The 25,060-nt window shown below is 41.6% G+C and overlaps 1 protein-coding gene across 7 annotated transcripts in view; it reads right to left on the bottom strand.

Moving 5' to 3' along the window:
* STIL (STIL centriolar assembly protein) overlaps positions 1 to 24,728 on the bottom strand; it is a 58,324-nt gene extending 33,596 nt beyond the window's left edge. For 2 of the 7 annotated variants that reach the window (XM_007521341.3, XM_007521342.3), the window contains exons 1-7: positions 24,561 to 24,728; positions 22,911 to 22,996; positions 14,407 to 14,514; positions 11,210 to 11,322; positions 9,815 to 10,002; positions 8,454 to 8,701; positions 1,167 to 1,250 (exon numbers count right to left, since the gene is read on the bottom strand). In XM_007521341.3, coding sequence (XP_007521403.1) covers positions 1,167 to 1,250; positions 8,454 to 8,701; positions 9,815 to 10,002; positions 11,210 to 11,322; positions 14,407 to 14,514; positions 22,911 to 22,954 — 785 coding nt within the window. In that variant the 5' untranslated portion in view covers positions 22,955 to 22,996; positions 24,561 to 24,728. Of the gene's footprint in view, positions 1 to 1,166; positions 1,251 to 8,453; positions 8,702 to 9,814; positions 10,003 to 11,209; positions 11,323 to 14,406; positions 14,515 to 19,523; positions 19,660 to 22,910; positions 22,997 to 24,369; positions 24,535 to 24,560 lie in introns of those variants that run through there. The other 5 variants (XM_060205941.1, XM_060205940.1, XM_060205942.1 and 2 more) reach the window with 5 other exon arrangements.
* Positions 24,729 to 25,060: the final 332 nt, after the last annotated feature.

The following is a 25,060-nucleotide window of genomic DNA, read 5'->3' as shown; positions in this document are numbered from 1 at the left end:
GCGCAAGGACGGGTTTAAGGATTCCAGTTCGAGCCCCCGGCTCCCCACCTGCAGGGGAGTCGCTTCACAAGTGGTGAAGCAGGTCTGTAGGTATCTATCTTTCTCTCCCCCTCTCTGTCTTCCTCTCCTCTCTCCATTTCTCTCTGTCCTATTCAACAACATCAATAACAACAACAACAATAACTACAACAAAAAAACAAGGGCAACAAAAGGGAATAAATATTAAAAAGGAAAAAAAAGATTTTTTATATATATGAAAGACTCAAGAAGTACTAAATATAAATTCCTGACTGAATAATCTATATAAATGTCATTAACCTTAATATTTTATTATTATTATTTTTAAAGAGACAGGCAGATATGGAGAGGCAGGGGGAGTTTCCTTTGGTGCAGTGGGGGCCAGGCTCAAACCTGGTTCACCATGTGGCAAAGCAGAGCACTATCCAAATGAGCTATTTTAACAGCTCAATGTCATTTATCTTTAACTCTAAAGAGTAAGTCATTAACACAAAAAGAAACTTCTGCACAATTACCTGGCAGTGAATTTTAGTGTGATTCTGAGCCCTGGGTTACCTAGTCTAAAGACAGAGAGTAGCCAAGAGAATTCAACTCGAGGGGGCTGGGTAGTAGTGCAGTGCGTTAAGCACACATGGCGTGGAGTGCAAAGACCGGAGTTAGGATCCAGGTTCAAGCCCCCAGCTCCCCACCTGCACAGGGGTCACTTCACAGGTAGTGAAGCAAAGCAGGTCTGCAGGTGTCTATCTTTCTCTCCTCCTCTCTGTCTTCCCTATCTCTCTTGATTTTTCTCTGTCCTATCTAACAACAATAACAATCACAACAAGAGCAACAAAATGGGGGGAAGTAGCCTACAGGAGCAGTGGATTTCTAGTGCTGGCCCAAGCAGTAACCCTGGAGGCAAAAGAAAAAAAAAAGAATTCTACTTGAAGTGTCATATACCGAAGCTTCTCTTAAGATTACACAACATCTTGTTTAAACTGATACTGCCATTAAAGTAAGAAAAATCAGGAATTATTGGCATTTGTGGATTTATTAAGAAGCCTAAGAATAAGTTACATATAGGCAGTACAGCTGACTTACATACTTATAATATACATTTGAACACATAAAAGCCTGAAAAAGTTTCTAGAAAACAATGCAATACTTACATTCCCACTAATGGTAGAGAAAAAATCTTGGGATCAGATTCCAGCAAAAGTAACAATTTGCGTGTTTCATCCATGGTGAGATATCTAAATAGAAGACATTCATAAGGATCTGATATCTAAAAGTATCTATTAAAACAGCTACACATTAAAAAATAACTTTTTATATTTATTTATTTTCCCTTTTGTTGCCCTTGTTTTTTATTGTTGTTGTAGTTATTGTTGTTGTCGTCATCATTGTTAGATAGGACAGAGAGAAATGGAGAGAGGAGGGGAAGACAGAGAGGGGGAGAGAAAGACAGACACCTGCAGACCTGCTTCACCACTTGTGAAGCAACTCCCCGATGTCGGGAAATTGTGAGGATGTGGTTGAGCTTGGCAGGGCTTGACCTGAGTAGTGTGTCTATCCTGTCAGTCTTTCTCTCTACCAAGAGGTTGAGCAAGGAGAGACAGGAGTAACCCCAAAGGTGTGCCTTGTCTTATCAGACTCCTGCCTCACAAAGCACCCCGCATTCCTGATATTATGACCATTAGCTAAAAAGAAAGGGGGAGATGTCAGGAAATTGTGCAGATGTGGTTGAGCCTGGCAGGGCTTACAAAGCACCCTGCATTCCTGATACTATGGCCTATCTACATAATCATTGCCTGAAAGATCCCCACCCATTCCATTCCTTTGATCTACCTTCTTTCTACCCTTGAGACCCTCCCTGCCTGCAGGGTCATATCAATCCCACCAGTTAAAACCCTCACAAAAGTTGCTAAGGAAGTTCCTACCTTTCCAGCCTTTCTCTGTCCCTTTCCTAGCCATTTCCATTTCCAACTTGCCACTTCCGGGTCTATCTTTTAAAAGCCGTGGCTCTCTGATCAGTAAATATATGTTGCATTGCCCTGCCAGGAGCTTGGTTCATGAGTCATCTTTCCCTCGCGTCGCTGAGTGAGTAGCAGCCCAGGCTGGCTCAGGTCGAGTTCTCTCCAACCCAGAGTACGCGCCCGGGAAGAGGCACCCCCCCCCCCCATGCTAGCCCAGCATCTAGCGCCTGAATGTGGGGCCTACCCCCCTCGGCTTCACACACAAGCGGTAGAAGTACGAAGGCTCCCCAGCCCCGTGTAAGTATACAGCTGCTTGGCTCTCTGCAGACCCATGTTTAACAAAGGCACTGTGGTTCCTTTTCTCCCTCTTATTTCCTGAGACCCTTCTGTCATTGGCAACCTTCCTCATCAAGAGGATTCCCAAACCCTCTACTCCTTGTTTACTAGACAGGTTCTCTGTCTCTGAGACATTTTGCTCTGGGCCACACCTTGGTTACTCTTGACCATGATCACAGCTTTCAGGAGATATGCAAGGCCCCCTCCCAAAAAGGCCAAGGAAGTACCCACTAAGACTTCCCCGGCTCCCCCTCCCGTGTCTCCTGCAGAGAGTGGTAACTCTAACTTGGAAAACGGCACCAGTCTAAGGGACCTTGAGGCTGCAATCCCAGATTTAAAGGAGACAGTCATTCTGCTTGCCCAGCACCTTACATGCATTCTAGAGAAAGCAAAACCTCCTGTCCCTCCACCTGCCCTGATCCTGACCTACCCTAAGTCCTCTGCACTTCACCCAGCGACTCCATTTTCGACAGACACATTTCCCGACATCCCTGCAGGTAGACAGCCGAGGGCTCAAACTGGGATACTTACACTGGTTCTTGTGCTTCACGCCACGTGGGCTTAACCCGCTGGGCTACCACCCAACTCCCAACAGCTACACATTTTTAAGATACCATTTTACCTTAAAATTGAAGAGGGGAATTGGGTAGAAAATAAAAGAGGGGGCAGGGCAGTAGTGCAGCAGGTTAAGCGCACATGGCGCAAAGCACAAGAACCAGCATAAGTATCCCGGTTCGAGCACCTGGCTCCCCACCTGCAAAAGGGAGCCACTTCACAAGCTGTCAGGTGGTAGCGCAGCAGGTTAAGCGCAGGTGGCGCAAAGCACAAGCACCGGCTTAAGGATCCCAGTTCGAGTCCCTGGCTCCTCACCTGCAGGGAAGTCGCTTCACAAGTGGTGAAGCAGATCTACAAGTGTCTTTCTCTCTCTCCCCACATCTCTGTCTTCCTCATCTTTCTCCATTTCTCTCTGTCTTATCCAACGACGATGACATCAATAACAACAATAAAAAAAAAGGGCAACAAAAGGGAATAAAAAAGTAAATATTAAAAAAGGGGGGGACCAGGCGGTAGAGCAGCAGGTTGAGCGCACGTGGTGCAAATTGCAAGGACCAATGCAGGGATCCGGGTTCAAGCCCCTGGCTCCCCGCCTGCAGGGGAGTCGCTTCACAGGCGGTGAAGCAGGTCTGCAGGTGTCTATCTTTCTCTCCCCCTCCTCTCTCCATTTTTCTCTGTCCTAATCAACAAATAACAGTATCAACGGCAACAATGATAACCACAACAAGGCTACAACAAGGGCAACAAAGGGGGGGGGGGAGGCCTCCAGGAGCGGTGGATTCATGGTGGTGCAGGCACCAAGCCCCAGCAATAACCCTGAAGGCAAAAAAAAAAAAAAGAATCCCAAAACAACAAAGGCTGGCACTGCACTGGAGGCGGCTTTGGTGCTACGGTACCTTTCCCTCTCTATCTGAAAAAGTTGGCCCCAAGCACATGAGAAGACCACCCCCCCCCAATGACCAACAGAGAGCTCATGTGATAGAGTGCATACATGACTGTCTAGAGAGAGAGATGAACTACATTAAAGTCTGAGACCACCACATAGGAACACCATGCAAAAGGGGGACTTCATGAGCATTGGAACAGTGTGATAGTATCTCTCCTTATTTCTTTATCTGTCTTTCCCTGTTTCTAATCCTTTACTTTAAAATAAATAAATAAACATAAATAAACAAAAATGCCCAAGGATAAAAAATCGATAAAATTTAAATAATGCTATTTGTGATGTGGTCTTGACAGTACCCCAAAAAAATATCTATTACTGCCACAGAAGCCCTAAGACACAAAGATAATGAATCTAATAGCTCACATGACAAGATGATTAAGTCAGAGCTGGCAGGAAATTTACACACCAACAAAAACATACTGGCATTGAAAGCTCTTCTTTGACCACCTGATAAATTTTAAGTCAGCTCTAGGGCTAGAGATATAGCTCAGTGGCAGAAGACAGTGTTTTATACCTAACGCACCGTATATGCCAGAACTGAGTGGTTCAAGCCCCCAGTCTCTACCTGTAGAGGGAAGCTTCACAAGCAGTGAAGCAGTACTGCAAGTGTCTCGCTTCATCTCCTCTCCCTTCTCAATTTCTTTCTTTCTTTTTTTAAATATTTATTCCCTTTTGTTGCCCTTGTTGTTTTATTGTTGTAGTTATTATTGTTGTTGTCGTTGTTGGATAGGACAGAGAGAAATGGAGAGAGGAGGGGAAGACAGAAGAGGAGAGAAAGATAGACACCTGCAGACCTGCTTCACCATCTGTGAAGCGACTCCCCTGCAGGTGGGGAGCCGGGGTTCGAACCGGGATCCTTATGCCGGTCCTTGTGCTTTGCGCCACCTGCGCTTAACATGCTGCGCTACAGCCCGACTCCCCTCCCTTCTCAATTTCTATTGGAAGGAAGGAAGGAAGACTATGGAGACAGCAGAATGGTCATGCAAAAGATTTTCATGCCTGAGGCTCCAAGTTCCCAGGTTCAAACCCCAGCATCACCATAAGCCAGAGCTGAAAGTGTTCTGGTCTTTCTCTCTGTATCTCTGTCATTAAAAATAAAATATTAGGGAGTCAGGCGGTAGCACAGCAGGTTAAGCACAGGTGGCGCAAAGCGCAAGGACCAGCATAAGGATCCCAGTTTGAGCCCCTGGATCCCCACCTACAGGGGAGTCACTTCACAGGTAGTGAAGCAAGTCTGCAAGTGTCTCTCTTGCTCTCCCCCTCTCCATTTCTCTGTCCTATCCAACAACGACATCAATAACAACAACAATAAAAAAAGGGGCAAAAAAAAGGAATAAATAATAAAACTTAAAAAAATAAGATATTGAGGGGAAAAAAAGGGGAACAGAATAAGTACATAAATAGCATAGGCACTCCATATTTCACCACTTTCGGTGAACCTTCCTACTCTCTTTGCACCCACCTTTTTTTGTTCCTTCTTATTGCCACCAGGGTTATGGCTGGGGCTCAGTGTCTACGAGTCCACCAATCCTAGAGATCATTTCCCCCCTTTCTTTTTTCTTCCTTTCTAATTTGTATTAGAGAAAAACAAGAGAGGAAATTGGCATATTGCACCCAAGTAAAAGACTCTGGGGTGGGTGGGTGGGGAGAATACAGGTCCATGAAGGATGATAAATGACATAGTGGGGGTTGTATTGTTAAATGGGAAACTGGGGAATGTTATGCATGTACAAACTATTGTATTTACTGTTGAATGTAAAACATTAATTCCCCAATAAAGAAATAAATTTTTTAAAAAAGAAAAACAGAGAGGAAAGGAAGATAGAAGAAGAGAAAGACACCTGCAGACCTGTTTCACTGCTTGTGAAGTGGACCCTCCTGCAGGTATGGAATGGGAGCTGAAACCTGGGTCCTTGAACTTGGTAATGTGTGTGCTTAAATTAACCAGGGGTACCACCACTCGGTTCTCATAAAGTCCCACTATTATTTATCTACATGTTTATATTAAGTATTTTTTTTAAAAAAAGATTTTATTTATGAAAAAGACAGAAAGAGAAAGAACCAGACATCACTCTGGCACATGTGCTGCCGGGGATCGAACTTGGGACCCCATGCTTGAAGAGTCCAAAGCCTTATCACCGCGACACCTCCTGGACCACTATATTAAGTATTTTTTAAAAATCTATTTATTCTAGTGTCAATATCTATACCATAATAAGATATTAATAAGAATAGGGTAAACAGCAACCCTCAATGACCCTGGGTCCATGCTCCCAGAGGGATAGAGAATGGGAAAGCTAATGGGGAGGGGGTGGGATATGGAGATTGGGTGGTGGGAATTGTGTGGAACTGTACCCCTCCTACCCTATGGTTTTGTTAATTAATCCTTTCTTAAATAAAAAAATATATATACACATAAAAAATTAAAAAAAAAAAAAAAAGAATAGTGTAAACAGGGAGTCAGTCGGGCAGTAGCACAGTGGGTTAAGCGCAGGTGACGCAAAGCACAAGGACCGGTGTAAGAATCCCGGTTGGAGCCCCCGGTTCCCCACCTGCAGGGGAGTTGCTTCACAGGCGGTGAAGCAGGTCTGCAGGTGTCTTATCTTTCTCTCCCCTCTTTCTTCCCCTCCTCTCTCCATTTCTCTCTGTCCTATCCAAACAATGACATCAAGAACAACAATTATAATTACAACAATAAAACAATAAGGACAACAAAAAAAAATAAAAAAAAGAATAGGGTAAACAAATGAAGTAAATGGCAGTAACTGGGAAAATAATTCAACTGGCAGAGTACAGGACTTGTATGCATGAGGTTTTAGTTCAATCCCCAGCACTGTATGCAGCAGAGTGGTGTGTTCTGTCTATCTCATGTTAAGACAAACAAAATAAATCTATTTTTTAAATGCTTGGGGGGGGGCAAACACAGCAAGTAGGCAAGAGAAATAGAGTACTGAACAGCCTAGGTTACTCCTAGAATACACAGAAGCATTATTCTAAGGAAGGTAAAAATCATGCTTTACTAATACACAAGAAGGATCATTAAGCAAAATAATTTTGTGGTTAATTTCAACTTAAATTCTCATGCCCTGGTGTTACTATAAGAGAAATATTTACTTAATTATTCCACTTCAATTTCATTATTTTTGAATATACTAAATAAATAATACTTTTATTTTTTTTTTTTTTTGCTTTGTGCTACTCCAACCCAAAAAGTATTCTGGTCAGCATGTGAGACTCAAAAATGAAAATTTTCTTACTACTCTAGGGATCCTCTAAAAAGAAAGTTCTCTTTGTCTTATCCTCTGGTTTAAGGTGATGAAGGAAGGGGGTTTGAATCTGAGACTTTGGAGCCTCAGGCATTAGTCTCTTTGCATAACCATTATGCTATCTCCCCCTCTCATCTTCTTTGAAGAAGCATTTTGTGAGAGTAAATCTTGGATTTGCATACACCTTGGCAAACATTTTCAACTCTAGAGGCCTAACAGGAACTAGGGTGGAGTCAGTGGGAAAGAAAGCCAAAAGCAACTTGCTTGACTTTAAAGCAGAGGGTACCTACATTGTCTAGCCTAAGTCAGTAAACAATGGATAAAGAAAGTGGGAGAGGATTCAGGAAAGCAGGCCTGCTGAGGATCAGAGGCTGCAATCTGTATTACATTTCCTAAGAAACTAAGAGTGGCGATAGGAAGTTGGAGGGGAGGTTGCTAGAGCTATGAAAGGAAGCTCCACCCTCAATTGGTAGACTATTTGATAAGAGTACTATAAAGTAGTGTAACTTTTTATTTAATTATTTCCTTTATCTGCAATGCTCATTATTCATACTTAAAACTGCATATTGTAGTGGTCCGGGAGGTGGCACAGTGGCTAAGGCACTAGACTCTCAAGCATGAGGTCCTGAGTTCAATCCCTGGCAGCACATGTATCTCCTCTTATCTTTCTCATGAATAAATAAATTCTAAAAACAGAAACAAACATTAAAAAAACTGCATATTGTAAAGAAATTCTCCAACTTTTCTTAGTTTTACATGGTATAGCTAAAAAAAAAAAAAAAAAAGAAATGCAGTCCAGGAGATGGCACAGTGGTCAAAGCATCACATGTGCCAGAGTGGAGCTCTGATTCCTCTCCTCTCCTCTCAAATAAACAAATAAATAGAAAAGTGGAGAAAAATATGGTGAGCTAAAACCTAAGCAAAAATATTTCAAAATATCTTTGAAAGGAAAGCAATATTGAATTCATTTTTCACCTTGATTACTTATCTCAGCATAACACATCACTGGCATCTAAACTAACTGTACAATTATTTCATGCCTTGAGAATATTATATATAAAAGTATTAGGTATAAAAATAAATAAGTAGGTTCAGAAACGAAAACACAAGTAGAACCTGAAATGTAATTGGCATATCGCACCAAAGTAAAAGACTCTGGGGTGGGTGGGTGGGGAGAATACAGGTCCATGAAGGATGGATGACATAGTGGGGGTTGTATTGTTAAATGGGAAACTGGGGAATGTTATGCATGTACAAACTATTGTATTTACTGTTGAATGTAAAACATTAATTCCCCAATAAAGAAATAAATTTAAAAAATAAAATAAATAAGTAGGTCCAATATTTAAAATAATAGACTGCATGTCTCTTACTTACCCATATTTATAAATACCTTGAACTTGAGAAATATTCAGATTACTGCTCAAATTTCTTGCTAGAGCTGTAGGAATAATGGGGATGGGCTTCACAGGTGTGCATTTGAAGGTATTTGCCAAAGTTACTGCTGTCCAGTGCAAGTCAGTATCAGTACTGTCCAAATTCTCACTGTAAGTGAAATGAGCTCTTAGGGAAAGTAGCTGACCACAGTCCAAGGAATCTTTGCTACACACATGGTGCTGCAGAGCCTGAAGAATCAATATTAGACAAGTACTTTTTAAAACTCTGAAATAGATCCATGGCTCTAAAAGTTTCACTTCATACTGGTGCCTACAGATATGTAACTTGTACTAACAAAAATTACATGATCTGGGGGATGAGTGGTGGCACACCTGGTTGAGTGCACGTTACAATGCGCAAGGACTAGGGTTTGAACCCCAGTCACCACTTGTTGGGGGAAAGCTTTGCGAGTGGTGAAGCAGTGCTGTAGGTGTCTCTATTTCTCTATCTCCCCTTTCTGGCTGTCTTTATCCAATAAGTAAATAAAGATTAAAAAAATAAAAAGTAAAAACAAGAATTAGGTGATTTTAGTTTTGTAACATTTCAACTGTCTTATTTTATCCACTTGTCCAGAAGGTTGCATGAATGATTATGTCAAAGTTAAGATTTACTATACTAATCAGGGGCCGGGTGGTGGCACACCTGGTAGACTGACCACACATCTTACAATTTGCAAGGACCCAGGTTCAAGCCCCTGGTCCCCACCTGCTTTAAAGCAGTGTTGCAGGTGTCTCTCTGTCTCTTTCCCTCTCTATATCCTCCTCTCAATTTCTGGCTGTATCTATGAAACAGATAAAGATTAAAGAAAAGTAAATAAAAAACATTTTAATAAAATAAAGATTTATGGGAGTTGGGTGGTAGCGCAGCGGGTTAAGCACACATGGTGCGAAGCACAAGGACCAGCATGAGGATCCTGGTTTGAGCCCCCGGCTCCCCACCTGCAGGGGATTCGCTTCACAGGTGTTGAAGCAGGTCAGCAGGTGTCTATCTCCCCACCCCACACCTCCCCCCTAACTTCCCCATCTCTCTCCATTTCTCTCTGCCCTATCGAACAACAACAACATCAATAACAATAAAATAATAAGTGCAACAAAAGGAAATAAATATTAAAAAAATTACTATCCTAATCTCAATCAAATATTTCCAACTTAGCTTTCCAGTAAAAAATGTCAATCCTAATATTTATTACATATGGACCTAGGAAATGAAATGGTTCAGCACATAGTGCACAATAATCATACGTGAAACTAAAATATGCTAATTCTAACACACACACAAATCAAATCAGCAATGAATCACACCTTAAGTGCAGAAGCAAAATCATCTGCATTATGAACTCCTATTTCTCTTGAACACGGTCCTTGAGTTTGAATTTTGCACGGAATCACAAAATCCCCAGGAAGCAAAGCAGTAGGCACTCTTTCTAGACATTCGGGCACTTCTCTACCAGGATCAAAGCGATCTATTGTCAATGTAATGCCTTCTTCATCTAAAGAAAAATAGTAGTTATTATACTGCATAAGGACTAAAAGCAGAAAATCCAATGAACAAGCCTCCGTGACAGTAAATCACCAGTACACTAAATTATGGGGGGAAAAAAACAGGTGCCAGGTGGTGGCGCACCTGCTTGAATGCACATTATAATATTTCTGGCTATCTCTATCCAATAAATAAAGACAGTAAAATAATTAAAAAACAAAACAAAACATGAGTGTGTATGTTATAATACCAAGGACCTGGGTTTAAGCCCCCACCCACCACCTGCAAGGCAGAAGCCTCACAAGTGATGAAGTAGTGCTATAGGTGTCTATCTCCTATTCCCCCTCAATTTCCGCATATCTCTATCCTAAATAATTAAATAAAGTAAAATGATAATAGGGGCCTAGAAGGTGATGCACTGGAAAAAAAATTGTCTTCTCAAGCAAGAGATCCAGAGTTTGACCCCCATTATACCATGTGCCAAATGATGTTTTCTTTCCCCAGATAAATCAATTTTTAAAAAATAAATAAAACTCTGAACTTGTCCCTGAAAACAATTATGCCAGACTAGCACTCTACTCTCTTTCTCTCTCCGTCCTTTCTTTCTCAACCTACAGATCTCATAAAATAAAATTTAAAAAATAATAAAATTTAAGGGGTTAGACAATAAACATACATGTAGCTATATAAAAAAACCCAGGTTCTGATCAGAAACGAAAACACAAGTAGAACCTGAAATGTAATTGGCATATCGCACCAAAGTAAAAGACTCTGGGGTGGGTGGGTGGGGAGAATACAGGTCCATGAAGGATGATAAATGACATAGTGGGGGTTGTATTGTTAAATGGGAAACTGGGGAATGAACAAACTATTGTATTTACTTTAAAAAAAAAAACATTTTGTTCATTTATTTATTGGCTAGAGACAGAGAAACTGAGAGGGAAGGGAGAGAGGAGTGACATCTACAGGCCTGCTCATGAAGCTTCCTCCCTGCTGGTGGAGACCAGAGGCTTGAAACTGGACCCTTGTGCATTGTAATGTACATTTTACTAAGTTTCCCACTACCTGGTCCTTTACAATAATTCTTATCAAATCAATAAAAATACATTTTATTATAGTTATAAAATAATTTTCATCAGTAACATGAACTCTATTCTTATTAAAAACTGTAAACTTAAGCTCTATTCTAGTCATAAAACCATCTTTAAGTACATTACCTTCATCCACTGTGAGAGAACCAAGTAAGAAGCATGGCAAGTTTTTTTTAGTTTGTTTAGCATGACGGCAAGCAAGGCGGATGGTCTTTTCAGTTACCACCACTTTTGGATTTCTGAAAAACGACAAAAGTCTCATGAATGTGGTAAATATAACACCATAAAAAACAATCCCATCCATGAAATACTGCCTAGCATATAACATACAGCTTTAAAACCTATACACAAGTATATACATACACTACGGTCAAAGCCTAGAAACAGGTAGGACTTCCTGGAGACCAAAACTGCAAGCTGATACTTGAGCTATAATTGTTATGTAAGCATTTGCTTAGATTTTGTGAACCAGAGCAAAATTCAAGACCACATGAGACCACGAGCGGTGAAGCAGGTCTGCAAGTGTCTCTTTCTCTTTATCTCCCCTCCTCTCAATTTCCCTGTCCTATTCAATACAAAATAGCTATCTGGATCAGTGAATTCATAGTGCTGCCACCAAGCTCCAGCATAACCCTGGAGGTAAAAAAAGTAACTAGAGTTGGTGTATTACACCAAAGTAAAAAACTCTGGGGTGGGAGGGGAGGGTTCAGGTCCTGGAAGACAGAGGAGGACCTAGTGGGGTTGGAACTGTTATGTGGAAAACTGAGAAATGTCACTCATGTACAAACTATTGTATTTTATTTTACTGTTCACTGTAAACCTTTAATTCCCCCACTAAAAAATAAACAGTTGGGAGCTGGGTGGTAGTGCAGCAGGTACATGGTGCCCAAAGAGCAAGGACTGGCGTAAGGATCCCAGGTTGAGCCCCAACTCCCCACCTGCAGGGGGGTTGCTTCACAAGCCGTGAAACAGGCCTGCAGGTGTCTATCTTTCTCTCCTCCTCTCTCCATTTCTTTCTGTCCTATCCAACAACAACAGCTATAACAACAAGAACAACCACAACGGCAAATGGAAAAAATAGCCTCCAGGAGCAGTGGATTCCTTGGGCTGGCATCGAGCCCCAGCAATAATCCTGGAGGCAAAAAAATAAACACTTTAACAGAGAGGTGGAATCACATAGTTGCAAAGCACTAACAGCAAAACAAAAATAGCTCAATGAAATATATCACCAACTGAGGGTAAACTCATAAATGTCTTATTAATTACAAACTACACATATGTTATAAACAATCTTTCAAGTGGTCTGAGAGGTGGTGCAATGGATAAAGCATTGGATTCTCAACCATGAGGTCCTGAGTTCAATCCCTGTCAGCACATGTACCAGAGCAATGTCTGGTTCTTTCTCCTATCTTTTTCATAAATAAAGTGTATATTTTAAAAAACCTGATCTTTAAAAAAGCTCCCATATAAAATTACACAAACAAATAAATAAATGAGGTTACAGTCTCATTGCCCCTGAACAAGCTCATTTAAAATACCTAAATGAACAGGGGCCAGGAAGTGGTGCACCTAGTAGACACATTATCATGCACAAACATACATGGGTTCAAGACTCCTGTTCCCACCTGCAGGTGAAGCAGTGCTACATATGTCTTTCTCCCTTTCTTACTATCACTGTAGGATACAGACAGGAAGAAATTAAAGAAAAAGGCCACAGGTAACAGTAGAGTTATTATGCAGGCACTGCACCACAACTACAACCCTGTAACAAAAAAATAAAATACCAAAACTAGCAAATCAGATGGTGTTTAAGTTCAGCTAAAAAGAAAGCTAGTATAATTGAAGAACAAAAAAAGTAACTCAAAATGTAAAACAGAAAAATAACAGGAAATATAAGAGATTTCTTAAGAGACAAGGAAAAAAGAACAGACAATTCTACAATCATTAATAAGTAAATCGAATAAGTCACTATCAGGCCACCCCATCATCTGGGGCCCTAGTCAGGGAGTCCTGGAATTCCCAAACAAACATAATGGGCCTAGACCCCACATAGATCCCTCTCTCTATTGTTATCAGTCATCTCCGTGAGGAACAACACAATGGAACCCTTTGTGGGCCCCCAAAGGACTCGGCCCTCAATGTGGATCAACAATGCTAGAGACTGTTCCATCCTCCGAAGGGAGGCTGGACAACAAACTCTATCTAGCACCTAAGGAAGATGGGTCCTAAAACTGGGGCAGCTTAGAACTCATGACCACAGAATGTGAGTTCAGATCTACAGGGATACAGAGGTCATATAGGCTCTTAAGCTGAATATGAGCCCCAGATCAAATCAATAGGGTTTATAGTTAATAATATTTATACGCTTTTCCCGTATTTGGGAGCTACTGCCTTCCCTGATCCAGCTTTCTAGCCCTTTTTTCCAGCCATGACATCATCTCCCCAGACAACTTGGGTCCACCTACATATCAGATGTCAGCCTCTGGAAAAAACTAGTATAGTCATGGGCCCTTTGGACTATAGCTAAAATAGGCTGACTAGCTATCTTCAAAACGGAGACCCCAAATCTTCATCTGCAATATTCCAGCCTTTAGGTTCATGATTAGTCAACAATTTATTGGGCTTTATATGTTAACTCTTTTTATAGCCACCAGATTCCAGATGCTACCATGATGCCAACCAGACTTCCCTGGGCAGACCTCACCAATGTTGTCCGGGAGTCCTGTTTCCCCAGAGCCCTGCCACACTAGGGAAAGAAAGAGACAGGCTGGGAGTATGGATCGACCTGCCAACGCCCATGTTCAGCGGGAGAAACAACTACAGAAGCCAGACCTTCCACCTTCTGCAACCCATAATAACCCTGGGTCCATACTCCCAGAGGGTTAAAGAATAGGAAAGTTGTGGTCTGGGAGGTGGCGGCGCAGTGGTAAAGCTTTGGACTCTCAAGCATGAGGTCCCGAGTTCGATCTCCAGCAGCACATGTGCCACAGTGATGTCTGGTTCTTTCTCTCTCCTCCTATCTTTCTCATAAATAAATAAAATCTTTTAAAAAAAAAAAAAGAATAGGAAAGTTATCAGGGAAGGGAATGGGATCCAGAGTTCTGGTGGTGGGAATTATGTGGAGTTTTACCCCTTTTATCCTATGGTTTTGTCAGTGTTTCCTTTTTATAAGTAAAAATTAAAATAAAAAGTAAATCGAAAATAAAGAGGGGTTATTTTGTCTAAGGGGAGTTTCTAAATGTAAAAGTTAAATAAATTGATTAGTCACAGTAATCAGCTTTACTCAAGCATCTTTTTGATTTTATCTGAAACAAGAAACATACCTGTAATGATTGATACGTACGTAGATGAAATCTCCAATTGGCATTGGGTTCCAAAGTGCATATTTTGATGGAGGAAAGTAGAAAGGGACCATCCTGCTTGAAGGGAACCTTAAAAAGTATAATTGTAAATCAAAGCATGTATAGCAAATTTATTAGAAACTTTCATTAGAAATAATATAACTTTAAAAAAATGGGGCTCTTTGGATTACTTTAACAATTTTAGAAGAGTTGAAAATATTACCAAGTTAAAGAAAACAGAAATGTTATTATAACAACCATAGGGAGAATGGAGAATAAGCACTCAAAATTTAAATATGGATTTTTTTTCCTTTCCCTATATATAAATTTATATATGCATGCATAAGGTTTAAAAAATATTTAGTTTTCACAGACACACAGAAAGAAAGACACCTGAAGCACTGCTTTACCTCTTATGAAGCTTACCCTCTGCAGGTGGGGAGCAAGGGGCTTGAACTAGGGACTTTGTGTACTATAACAGGTGCACTCTACCAAGTGCCCACAACCTGGTTCCTACACACAAGCTTAAAAAGAAAAAAAAAAAAAGGAACTGGGAGTGGCAGCTCAGAAGAATGTATAGTGTAGAGGCTACAGCGTTGAACTTGCAAGGATGAGGTCCCACATTTAGTACCTGTCATTGCATATACCAGATGCCCTAGTTCTCCTTCCTCTTTTTCTCAAAATCTTTTATTGATTTAATAATGATTGACAAAAGTGTAGGATAAGTATAATTCTATACAGTTCCAACCACCAGAGTTCCGTATCCATCCCCTCCATTGGAAGCCTTCCTATCCCTCTGGGAGTTCGAACCCACAATCACTATGTCTCAAAATCTTTTGATCATCTCACCCCTAAGAATGGTTTACACACTGTCCTATCCAACAACGACAACAACAATAATAACTACAACAATAAAACAACAAGGGCAACAAAAGGGAATAAATAAATAAAATAAATATTTAAAAAAAAAAGAATGGTTTACACAGAAAAGGGCAAAAATAATTATGTGTTATTGCACCAAAGTAAAAGACTCTGGGGTAGGTGGGTGGGGAGAATACAGATCCAAGACGGATGACAGAGGACCTAGTGGGGGTTGTATTGTTATATGGAAAACTGGGAACTGTTATGCATGTGCAACTATTATATTTACTGTTGAATGTAAAACATTAATTCCCCAATAAAGAAATTAAAAAAAAAAAAGACATAAAAAAAATAGTCTAGAGTGTTGTGGTAAATAGTTAACAACAACAAAAAAATTATTTGCTGGCAAGGATCTGGAAAGAAAGGAACCCTTCCACACTGTTGGTAGAAATGCAAATTAGGGACTTCCGGAGGCGGAGCTACGAGCAGCAGATGGCTTTCTCTCCTCTCCTCTCCTCTCCTCTCCCGGATCAACTAGGAATACCAAAGGAGACCACCCGGACCGAAACAAGACAGGACTAGAATGACCACAGAAACCCAGTAAATCACCCGTGAGTACAAACACGCGTGGCTGGTGACAGAGAGGAGAGAGGGGCCTAAGGAGAGATTAAATGACTGCTAACAGTTCGACAGTCTGTCAGTGGAGACACCACCTCCAGTCTGCTCCACCAAAAAGGGGACAGCTGAAGGGAGGAAAGGACTCCCCAGAGACTCACCAAGTACAACTCTGAGTCTCCATTGCTACTACCCTCAGAATCTGGAGCAGCAACAGGGAGGGACACCAGGGCACAGAGATCTAACCGGGAAACTCAGGAGAAGACCTATACCTCGGTGGCATAGCTGAAGGGCTGTGAAAGTCTCTTTGCATAACCACTGGATTATCTCTGCCACACCCTGCTTTATCTCTTGGTCAGGAGTAATTGATTAAGCCAAGAAGCCTATTGATAGTTTAAAAGCCCTCAGGCTACCATAGCCTACAGGGGAAAAAAAAAAAAGGCTTTTATACCACTGAACTCCAACTCAGGGATTGAAAAAACTGTTAACTTATATAAAATGGTTAAAACAACAAGAAAAAATAATGGAGACTCGAACCAGGACAAGAGTCCAGCTAAAAGTCCTCCAGAGGGCGAAGCACAAAACAACGAGTTCAACATCCAAACATTAGCTAAGGAAATAATAACAGGAGTGAGTAAAGAATTTGAAAAAATTGTAATCAGAAATGCAGGAACAACAAATGAGAATATGGAAGAAAATTCTAAGAAGGCAACTAGCTGAACAAGCTAAAACAGTATCAGAGCAGGGCAACAAAATAGATGAACTCCAGAAAGCAGTAGAGGGCAGAGAGAATAGAATCAATGAGGCTGAAGACAGAATTAGCAAGATTGAGGATGAATTAGAGACAACTAAAGAAGAAGTAAGAGATCTCAAAAAGAGATTAAGAGATGCTGAAAACAACAACAGAGTCCTATGGGATGACTTCAAAAGAAACAATATACGCATTATTGGCTTACCAGAGGAAGAAAGAGAAGGGGAGGAAGAAAGCGTTCTCCAGGCCATAATAGCTGAAAATTTCTCTAGTCTAGACAACATCAAAGACATAAAGATTCAAGAAGCCCAGAGGGTCCCAAACAGAATTAACCCAGACCTAAAGACACCAAGACATGTCATACTTAGATTGGAAAGGAATAAGGATAAAGAAAGGATCCTCAAGGCTGCAAGAGAAAAACAAAGAGTCACCTACAAAGGAAAACCCATAAGATTAGCAGCAGACTTCTCCATACAAACACTACAGGCCAGAAGAGAATGGCAAGATATCTATCGAGTGCTCAATGAGAAAGGCTTTCAGCCAAGAATACTATATCCTGCTAGATTGTCATTCAGACTAGATGGAAGCATCAAAACCTTCTCAGACAAGCAACAGTTGAAGGAAGCAACCATCACCAAGCCTGCCTTGAAAGAAGTTCTGAAAGGTTTCCTATAAACAACCAGACCACCACAAATAGAACACATATCAAAACACTCTAAAACTCTACAAGAATGGTGTTAAAATATCTTCAATCTTTGATATCAATAAATGTCAATGGCCTGAATTCACCTATTAAAAGACACAGAGTAGGAAGATGGATCAGAAAACACAACCCAACAATATGTTGTCTACAGGAAACTCACCTAACGCAACAAGACAAACACAGACTTAAAGTGAAAGGATGGAAAACTATCATTCAAGCCAATGGCCCACAAAAAAGGGCAGGAACAGCTATTCTCATATCTGACATGATAGACTACCCTATGATCCTGCAATTCCTCTCCTGGGGATATATCCTAAGGAACACAACATATCTATCCAAAAAAAATCTGTGTACACATATGTTCTTGGCAGCACAATTTGTAATAGTCAAAACCTGGAAGCAACCCAGGTGTCCAACAACAGATGAGTGGCTGAGCAAGTTGTGGTATATATATACAATGGAATACTACTCAGCTGTAAAAAATGGTGACTTCACCGTTTTCAGCCAATCTTGGATGGACCTTGAAAAAATCATGTTGAGTGAAATAAGTCAGAAACAGAAGGATGAATATGGGATGTTCTCACTCTCAGGCCGAAGTTGAAAAACAAGATTAGAAAAGAAAACACAAGTCGAACCTGAAATGGAATTGGAGTATTACACCAAAGTAAAAGACTCTGGGGTGGGTGGGTGGGTGGGTGGGGAGAATACAGGTCCATGAAAAATGATGAATGAAATAGTGGGGGTTGTATTGTTGAATGGGAATCTGGGGAATGTTATGCATGTAAAAAAAAAAAAAGAAGTAGAAACGCAAAGCAGAAATTGACCGAGTTTGGAGTATGGCACCAAAGTAAGAAAGCAGAAGTACACTAGAGTTTGCAGTGAGTACCTCCCTAATACTTCCTCTCCACTTTTCCAAGCTTTGGGACCAGGATTGCTCAACAATTTGTTTGGCTTTGTATGTTAACTCTCTTTTCAGTCACCAGGTTCCAGGTGTCATCAGGATGCCGGCCAGACTTCCCTGGATTGAAGACACCACCAATGTGTCCTGGAGCTCAGCTTCCCCAGAGACCCATCCTACTAGGGAAAGAGAGAGGCAGACTGGGAGTATGGACCGACCAGTCAACACCCATGTTCAGCGAGGAAGCAATTACAGAAGCCAGACCTTCTACCTTCTGCAACCCTCAATGACCCTGGGTCCATGCTCCCAGAGGGATAGAGAATGGGAAAGCTATCGGGGGAGGGGGTGGGATATGGAGATTGGGCGGTGGGAATTGTGTGGAGTTGTACCCCTCCTACCCTATGGTTTTGTTAATTAATCCTTTCTTTAATAAAAAATTAAAAAAAAAATGAGAGAAAAAAAAAAAGAAATGCAAATTAGTGTAGCGTCCATAGAAAAGTTTGGAGATTCCTGAAAACATAAAAAAAAAAATCAACCTACTGGGGCCAGGTGGTGGTGCACCCAGTCGCCCGTAAGTTACAGTGCACAAGGGCCCAGGGTTGGAATTCTCCAGCCCCCACCTGCAGTGTGGAAAGCTTCACAAGCAGTGAAGCAATGCCACAGTGGTCTCTTTTTCTCTTTCCCTCTATCTCCTCGGTCCTTCTCAACTTCTCTGTCTCTATCCAAAAATAAAGGCAAAACAGGGCTGGGGAGACAGCACAATGGTTATGCAAAGAGCTTTTCATGCTTTTGGCACCAAAGGTCCCAGGTTTAATTCCAAGCACCACCATTAGCCTAAGCTGACCAGTGCTCTGGTAAAATAAATAAAATAAAATAAACATTTTTAAAAAGACAAAATAATTTTTAAAATAAACCTACTATATGATACAACTACTATATGATACTATATGATACAATTCCTCTGCTAGACATCTATCCAAAGAACACAAAAAACATCTATCCAAAAAGATCTGTGCACACTTAATGTTTGTGGCAGTGCTATTTGTAAGAGGCAATGTCTGGAAACAGACACAATTTTGGAAGGGATAGATTAGTCCCTCTCAAATTCTTAACTGCTGCCCTAATGTCTATAGATTACTGAAAAACAGGTCACTAAATTAGTAAAAGAAACTAGAACTGAGGGAGTCCGGCAGTAGTGCAGCAGGTTAAGCACGTGGCGCAAAGCACAAGGACCAGCATAAGAATCCCAGTTTGAGTCCCCGGCTCCCCACCTGCAGGGGAGTCGCTTCACAGGCGGCGGTGAAGCAGGTCTGCAGGTGTCTCTCTTTCTGTCCCCCTCTGTCTTCCCCTCCTCTCTCCATTTCTCACTGTCCTATCCAACAATGACGACACCAATAACAATAATAACTGTAACAATAAAACAACAGGGCAACAAGGGAATAAATAAATATTTAAAAAAGAAACTAGTACTGAATATACCAGGAAAAATAATTTAAAATCACAAGTTGGGGGTAGGGTTAGAGAGCTAGGATAATAGTTATGTTTCTTCTTCTAGCGTTTGCCCTTCTTCCGTAGCCAGTCAACAGCAAAGCTGTCAGGCTAATAGACTGTAATGCCTGAGGCACCAAAGTCCCAGGTTTAATCACCCACACGGCCATAAACCAGAGCGTGGCAGTGCTCTAGTTTAAAAAAATAAAATAAAATAGTGGTCCCAGATGTGGCGCATTGGATAAAACCATCGGATTCTCAAGCATGAGGTCCTGAGTTCAGTCCCCGGCAGCACATGTACCAGAGTGATGTCTGGCTCTTTCTCCTCCTATGTTTCTCATTAATAAATAAAAAAGTAAATAAAATATTTAAAAAATAAAATAAAATAATCACAGGTTCATGTTATTGACTATAATCTATGGAATGAATTTGACCCTCACAGACAATTCAAAATAAAATAAAATAAAAAATGCATACATAAAACAAGTTATTTCGTGGTCTGGGAGGTGGCGTAGTGGATAAAGCATTGGATTCTCAACCATGAGGTCCCAAGTTCAATCCCCGGCAGCATATGTACCAGACTGATGTCTGGCTCTTTCTCTCCTTTCTCATCTTAAAAAATAAAAAGAAAGTTTAAAAAAAAAAAAGTCATTTCAAAGAAACAAAGATGAGTAGTTTTCAAAAAACGTGTTGCCGGGGGCCCAGGCAATTTAAGTACACACATTATAGTGTACAAGGACACAGGTTCAAGCCTCTGGTTTCTACCTGCAGGGGGAAAGCTCTGTGAGTGAGTAGTAAAGCAGGGCTACAGGTGTCTCTCTGTCTCTCACCTTCTCTATCGCCCCCTCCTCTCTCATTTTTCTCTGTATTTATCCAATAATAAATAAAAATATTTAGGGGAATCAGGCGGTAGCACAGCGATTAAGTGCAGGCAGTGCAAAGTACAAGGACTGGCGTAAGGATCCTGGTTTGAGGCCCTGGCTCCCCACCTGCAGGCAAGTCGCTTTACAAGCAGTGAAGCAGGTCTGCAGGACTCTGCCTTTCTCTCCCCATCTTCCCCTCCTCTCTCTATTTCTCTCTGTCCTATCCAACAATGATGACAACAATAATAATTACAACAATAAAACAAGGGCAACAAAAAGGAATAAATAAATATTTTAAAATTATAAATAAATAAAAATATTTTTTAAAAAGTGGTAACAGGAGGGAGTCAGGTGGTAGTACAGTGGGTTAAGCGCATGTGGCACAAGCAAGGACTGGCGTAAGGATCCCGGTTCGAGCCCCTGGCTCCCCACCTGCAGGGGAGTTGCTTCACAAGTGATGAAGCAGGTTCTGCAGTTGTCTTTCTTTCTCTTCCCCTGTCTTCCCCTCCTCTCTCCATTTCTATCCAACAATGACGACATCAATAACAACAACAATAATAACTACAACAATAAAACAACAAGGACAACAAAAGGGAAGAAAATAAATATTTTGAAAAAAAGTGGTGACAGTAGGGGAGAACAGAAGGGCCAAACTGAATAAGGGAATAGGATATTCTCTCTGATCATGTTTCCATTGTCTTTAGTAAGAACATATGGCGTGAAGAAGACCAATACAAAAAATAATGACAACTCACAGATGCAATTCCAGCTTAAATGAGGAAAAAAATTGCCTTGGCATTAACTGTTCTTCTCTAGGGGAAGAAACAAACAATTATTAAGTCAAAGAGTCAACTAACACAAGGCAGTGTGCCTGGTCCTCACAGTAATAATGACAGACTGAGAAAATTAGAAGACAGGTGTTAGGCTCCTCCTTCCTACTCCACATAAATAAGGAAAGGCTTAGGGTTATTTAAGGAAACCTACTATCTAAAGTGTGAAAAAGTCATTATAAAGGGATTAGAGCTTGGATGAAAGGGAACCTAATTACTTTCCCACTGTACTATAATATAAGTAATTATGTGTGTGATTTTAAGCTTCAAGTATTCAGGTATAATTTCTCATCAATAAAAGGATTTTCTGTGAAAATGAAATAAGTGAAGGACGGGATGAAACTAGCATTTACTGTCTATTATATAGCAGATCCTTTAATTCAGCAATTCCATTAAACCCTTCAATGATCCTGTTAAAGATTACTATCCCTAGTAAACAGAGGAAACTTAAAAAAGTTTTAAGTTAATTAATTTGGTCAAGGTCAACCACCTACTAGTGACAAGATATAGAACCAGATTTTACTGAATCTAGAGTATTATTTTTCTTCCCAAGTTATGGTAAAATAAATATATTAATTAAAAACTTATGGGGCCAGGTGGTGGCACACCTGGTTGAGCACACGTTACAATGTGCAAGGAAAGACCTGGGTTTGAGCCCCAAGTCCCTACCTGTAGAGAGGAAAGCTTTGCAAGTGGCGAAGCAGTGTTGTAGGTGTCTCTCTCCCTCTCTATCTTCCCCTACCCTCTCAATTTCTGGCTTTCTCTATCCAATAAACAAATAAAGATATATATACATATATATTTTTAAATATTTATTTATTCCCTTTTGTTGCCCTTGTTGCTTTATTGTAGTTATTATTGCTGTTGTTGTTGATATTGTTAGACAGGACAGAGAAATAGAGAGAGGAGGAGAAGACAGAGGGGGAGAGAAAGATAAACACCGGCAGACCTCCTTCACCACCTGTGAAGCGACTCCCCTGCAGGTGGGGAGGCAGGGGCTCGAACCAGGATCCTTACTCCGGTCCTTGTGCTTTGCGCTACCTGCGCTTAACCCGCTGCTCTACCCGCCCGACTCCCAATAAAGATATATTTTAAAAAATAAAGATTTGGGGGTCAGGCAGTAGTACAGCGGGTTAAGTGCACATGGCACAAAGCGCAAGGATCACTGTAAGGATACTAATTCAAGCCCCCAACTCCCTACCTGTGGAGGGAGTTGCTTCACAAGCGGTGAAGCAGGCCTACAGGTGTCTATCTTTTTCTCCCCCTCTTCTCTCCCTTTCTCTCTGCCCTATCTAACAACATGACAGCAATAGCCACAGCAACAATAAAACAAGGGCAACAAAAGGGGGCCTCCAGGAGCAGTGGATTCGTGGTGCAGGCACTGAGCCCCAGCAATAACCTTGGAGGCAATAAATAAATAAATAAATAATAAAGATTTTTTTCATTCAGAATGATGCTCTGCTTCTCTCTTCCTTACCTGGTATTCATCTGGGGTACAGTGCGAGGACAGATATATTCCATAATCGTTAGTAATTATCTATTTAATCTCCAATGCTCAGCATCCTAAGGAAATGAATAGTGATGAGTGATAAAAAGAAAAAACAGCATCTATATTTCAACCAAATATTAAAATCATCGGCAAAATTTGGATGCTTATATGAAGTATTTTCATTTAGAAATTAATTTTAAAATGCTTGTGAACTGTGATAATTTTCACACTTCATTGTCATTTTGCTTACAAATTAGTGTTTACTCTGGATTTCAAAGCCTACCAATATATATCCATTCGCTAAGGAAAGCACAGATTCTGCCCCAACCCCCAAAGTTCGTAACAACTTAGTGAACTGGTAAGTACTATTAAGTATATGAGATATTAGCCAAAAGCTTCATGATACTTAGAAAACCACAATGCAACAAACAAGGAAATCTGGGGATATATTATTAATTGGCCCTTTAATAAGAATCAACAAATCTTCAATCCTACAAAGGCACAACTTCCCCACAAACTGATTTTAAATCAGTGGAAAATCAGTAGTCTTTTACTTTTTTTATTCCACCTGTCCTCTGATATACCTATGTATCTGCCAACCTGCTCCTTCCTCTCTCACAGAGGTCGAGGAAGACAACTGCTGCACTGCTCCACCGTTCATCAAGTTACTCTCATTTTTCCGTACCTATGGGTCTCAGCACAGCAAGCTTTCAGCTTTTACCACTCTCGCCTGTTTCAAACAAACCAGCAACAATACTCCAACCGCACACTGGATACAGACACAAGACGAATAGCCAAAGCTAATGCCAAACCTCAATGCTTTCTTTTTACAGTTCAGCATTCCCTATATTCTTTCATCATCCTTTGGAATTCTTTTATTACCAGAAGTCACGTTCCATTTAATTAATTTGAAAAAAGAAGGATCCAAACAGTTCTCCAGCTTAAGAAGACGGGTGACTCCTCTTTGTTTTTTTTTTTCTTTTTCTTTCCTTTTCCTTTTTTCTTTTATTGACCAGAGCACTGCTCAGCTCTGGCTTATATGGTAGTGGGGAGATTGACTCTGGGACTTTGGAGCCTCGGGCAGGAGAGCTTCTTTGCATAACCATTATGCTCTTTAGGCACACAGAACAACATCCTCACCCTCTGCCCCACCGCCTTATCCCAGCCTCAACCTGCCTGCAAACTGCGTCCTCGCACCGGCCTTGCTGCCTGCCCCACGTTCCCCATCAACGGACTTGCCTGCTCTGCGCAGCCACCTCCACGCCGTGGCCAAGTCCCTACGTGTCGCGTTGCCACCCCTGGGTGAAACATTTCCCGCATTAACCGAGTCCCGCACTGTGAGCGGCGCCAGCCCGGGCGCCCGGGCCTTCAGTCCCCAAACACGTCCGCAGAGAAAACAATTCCAAGAGAAACCTGAGCGATGGCGGACCTCGGCCGCACAACCTACACGCGATTCCCAGGAACTCGAGGTCCTCCAAGCGAGTGTTTCCCACCAGCTCCCGTTCATATGACTGGCCACAGGCTCCTGGAGCTGAGAGCACAAGCCGCCGCCAACCGGGCCTGAACGCGGCCCACCTTCCGGCTGCCATCCCGCCGCCGCCCCTCCAGAGGAGCGGGCACAGAATCCTCTTCACTCACCTCAACCTCCGCCAAGCCAGCGTCTGTTTGTTGGGCTGCAACAGAAGCTGGCTCCTAGGAGCGGCTCCGCCCCGCCTTGGGGACGTTGGGTCGCGGGAACAGAGGCGGCAAACACAAGATCCAGAAACCGAAGCCCGCGCCCCGCCTGCTTACTGGTCGCAGAGCCGACCCATCAGGGAGAAGGGGCGGTGCCATATACGTCACATACCGTCAACGCCACGTATAGGCGGGACAGCCAATCAACACTCCTTAAAGGTTCCAGGCTTGACCAATCGTCGATCTGCTTGAATAAATTAAGGGCGGCACCCGAGCTCTTGGCTTCAGACCCAGGGGATTTAAAACACTACGTTTTCGTCAACGGTTAAGTTCCGGGGCTGGGGGTGGGTCTTACGCACGCGCAGTAAAAAGCCCCTGTAGGAAGTGAGGCTGGCCGAGAAAGCCGGAAGTAGTTGCTTTATGCCAGAATCTTGGCGACTGAAGGTCTACTATGGATAAGTCCT

This window comes from Erinaceus europaeus, chromosome 13 (assembly GCF_950295315.1).
Source record: "Erinaceus europaeus chromosome 13, mEriEur2.1, whole genome shotgun sequence".
In the NCBI taxonomy this organism is placed as follows: domain Eukaryota; kingdom Metazoa; phylum Chordata; class Mammalia; order Eulipotyphla; family Erinaceidae; genus Erinaceus; species Erinaceus europaeus.
The sequence above is the reverse complement of the archived record's forward strand: the minus strand, read 5'-3'. Positions and strand labels throughout refer to the sequence as shown.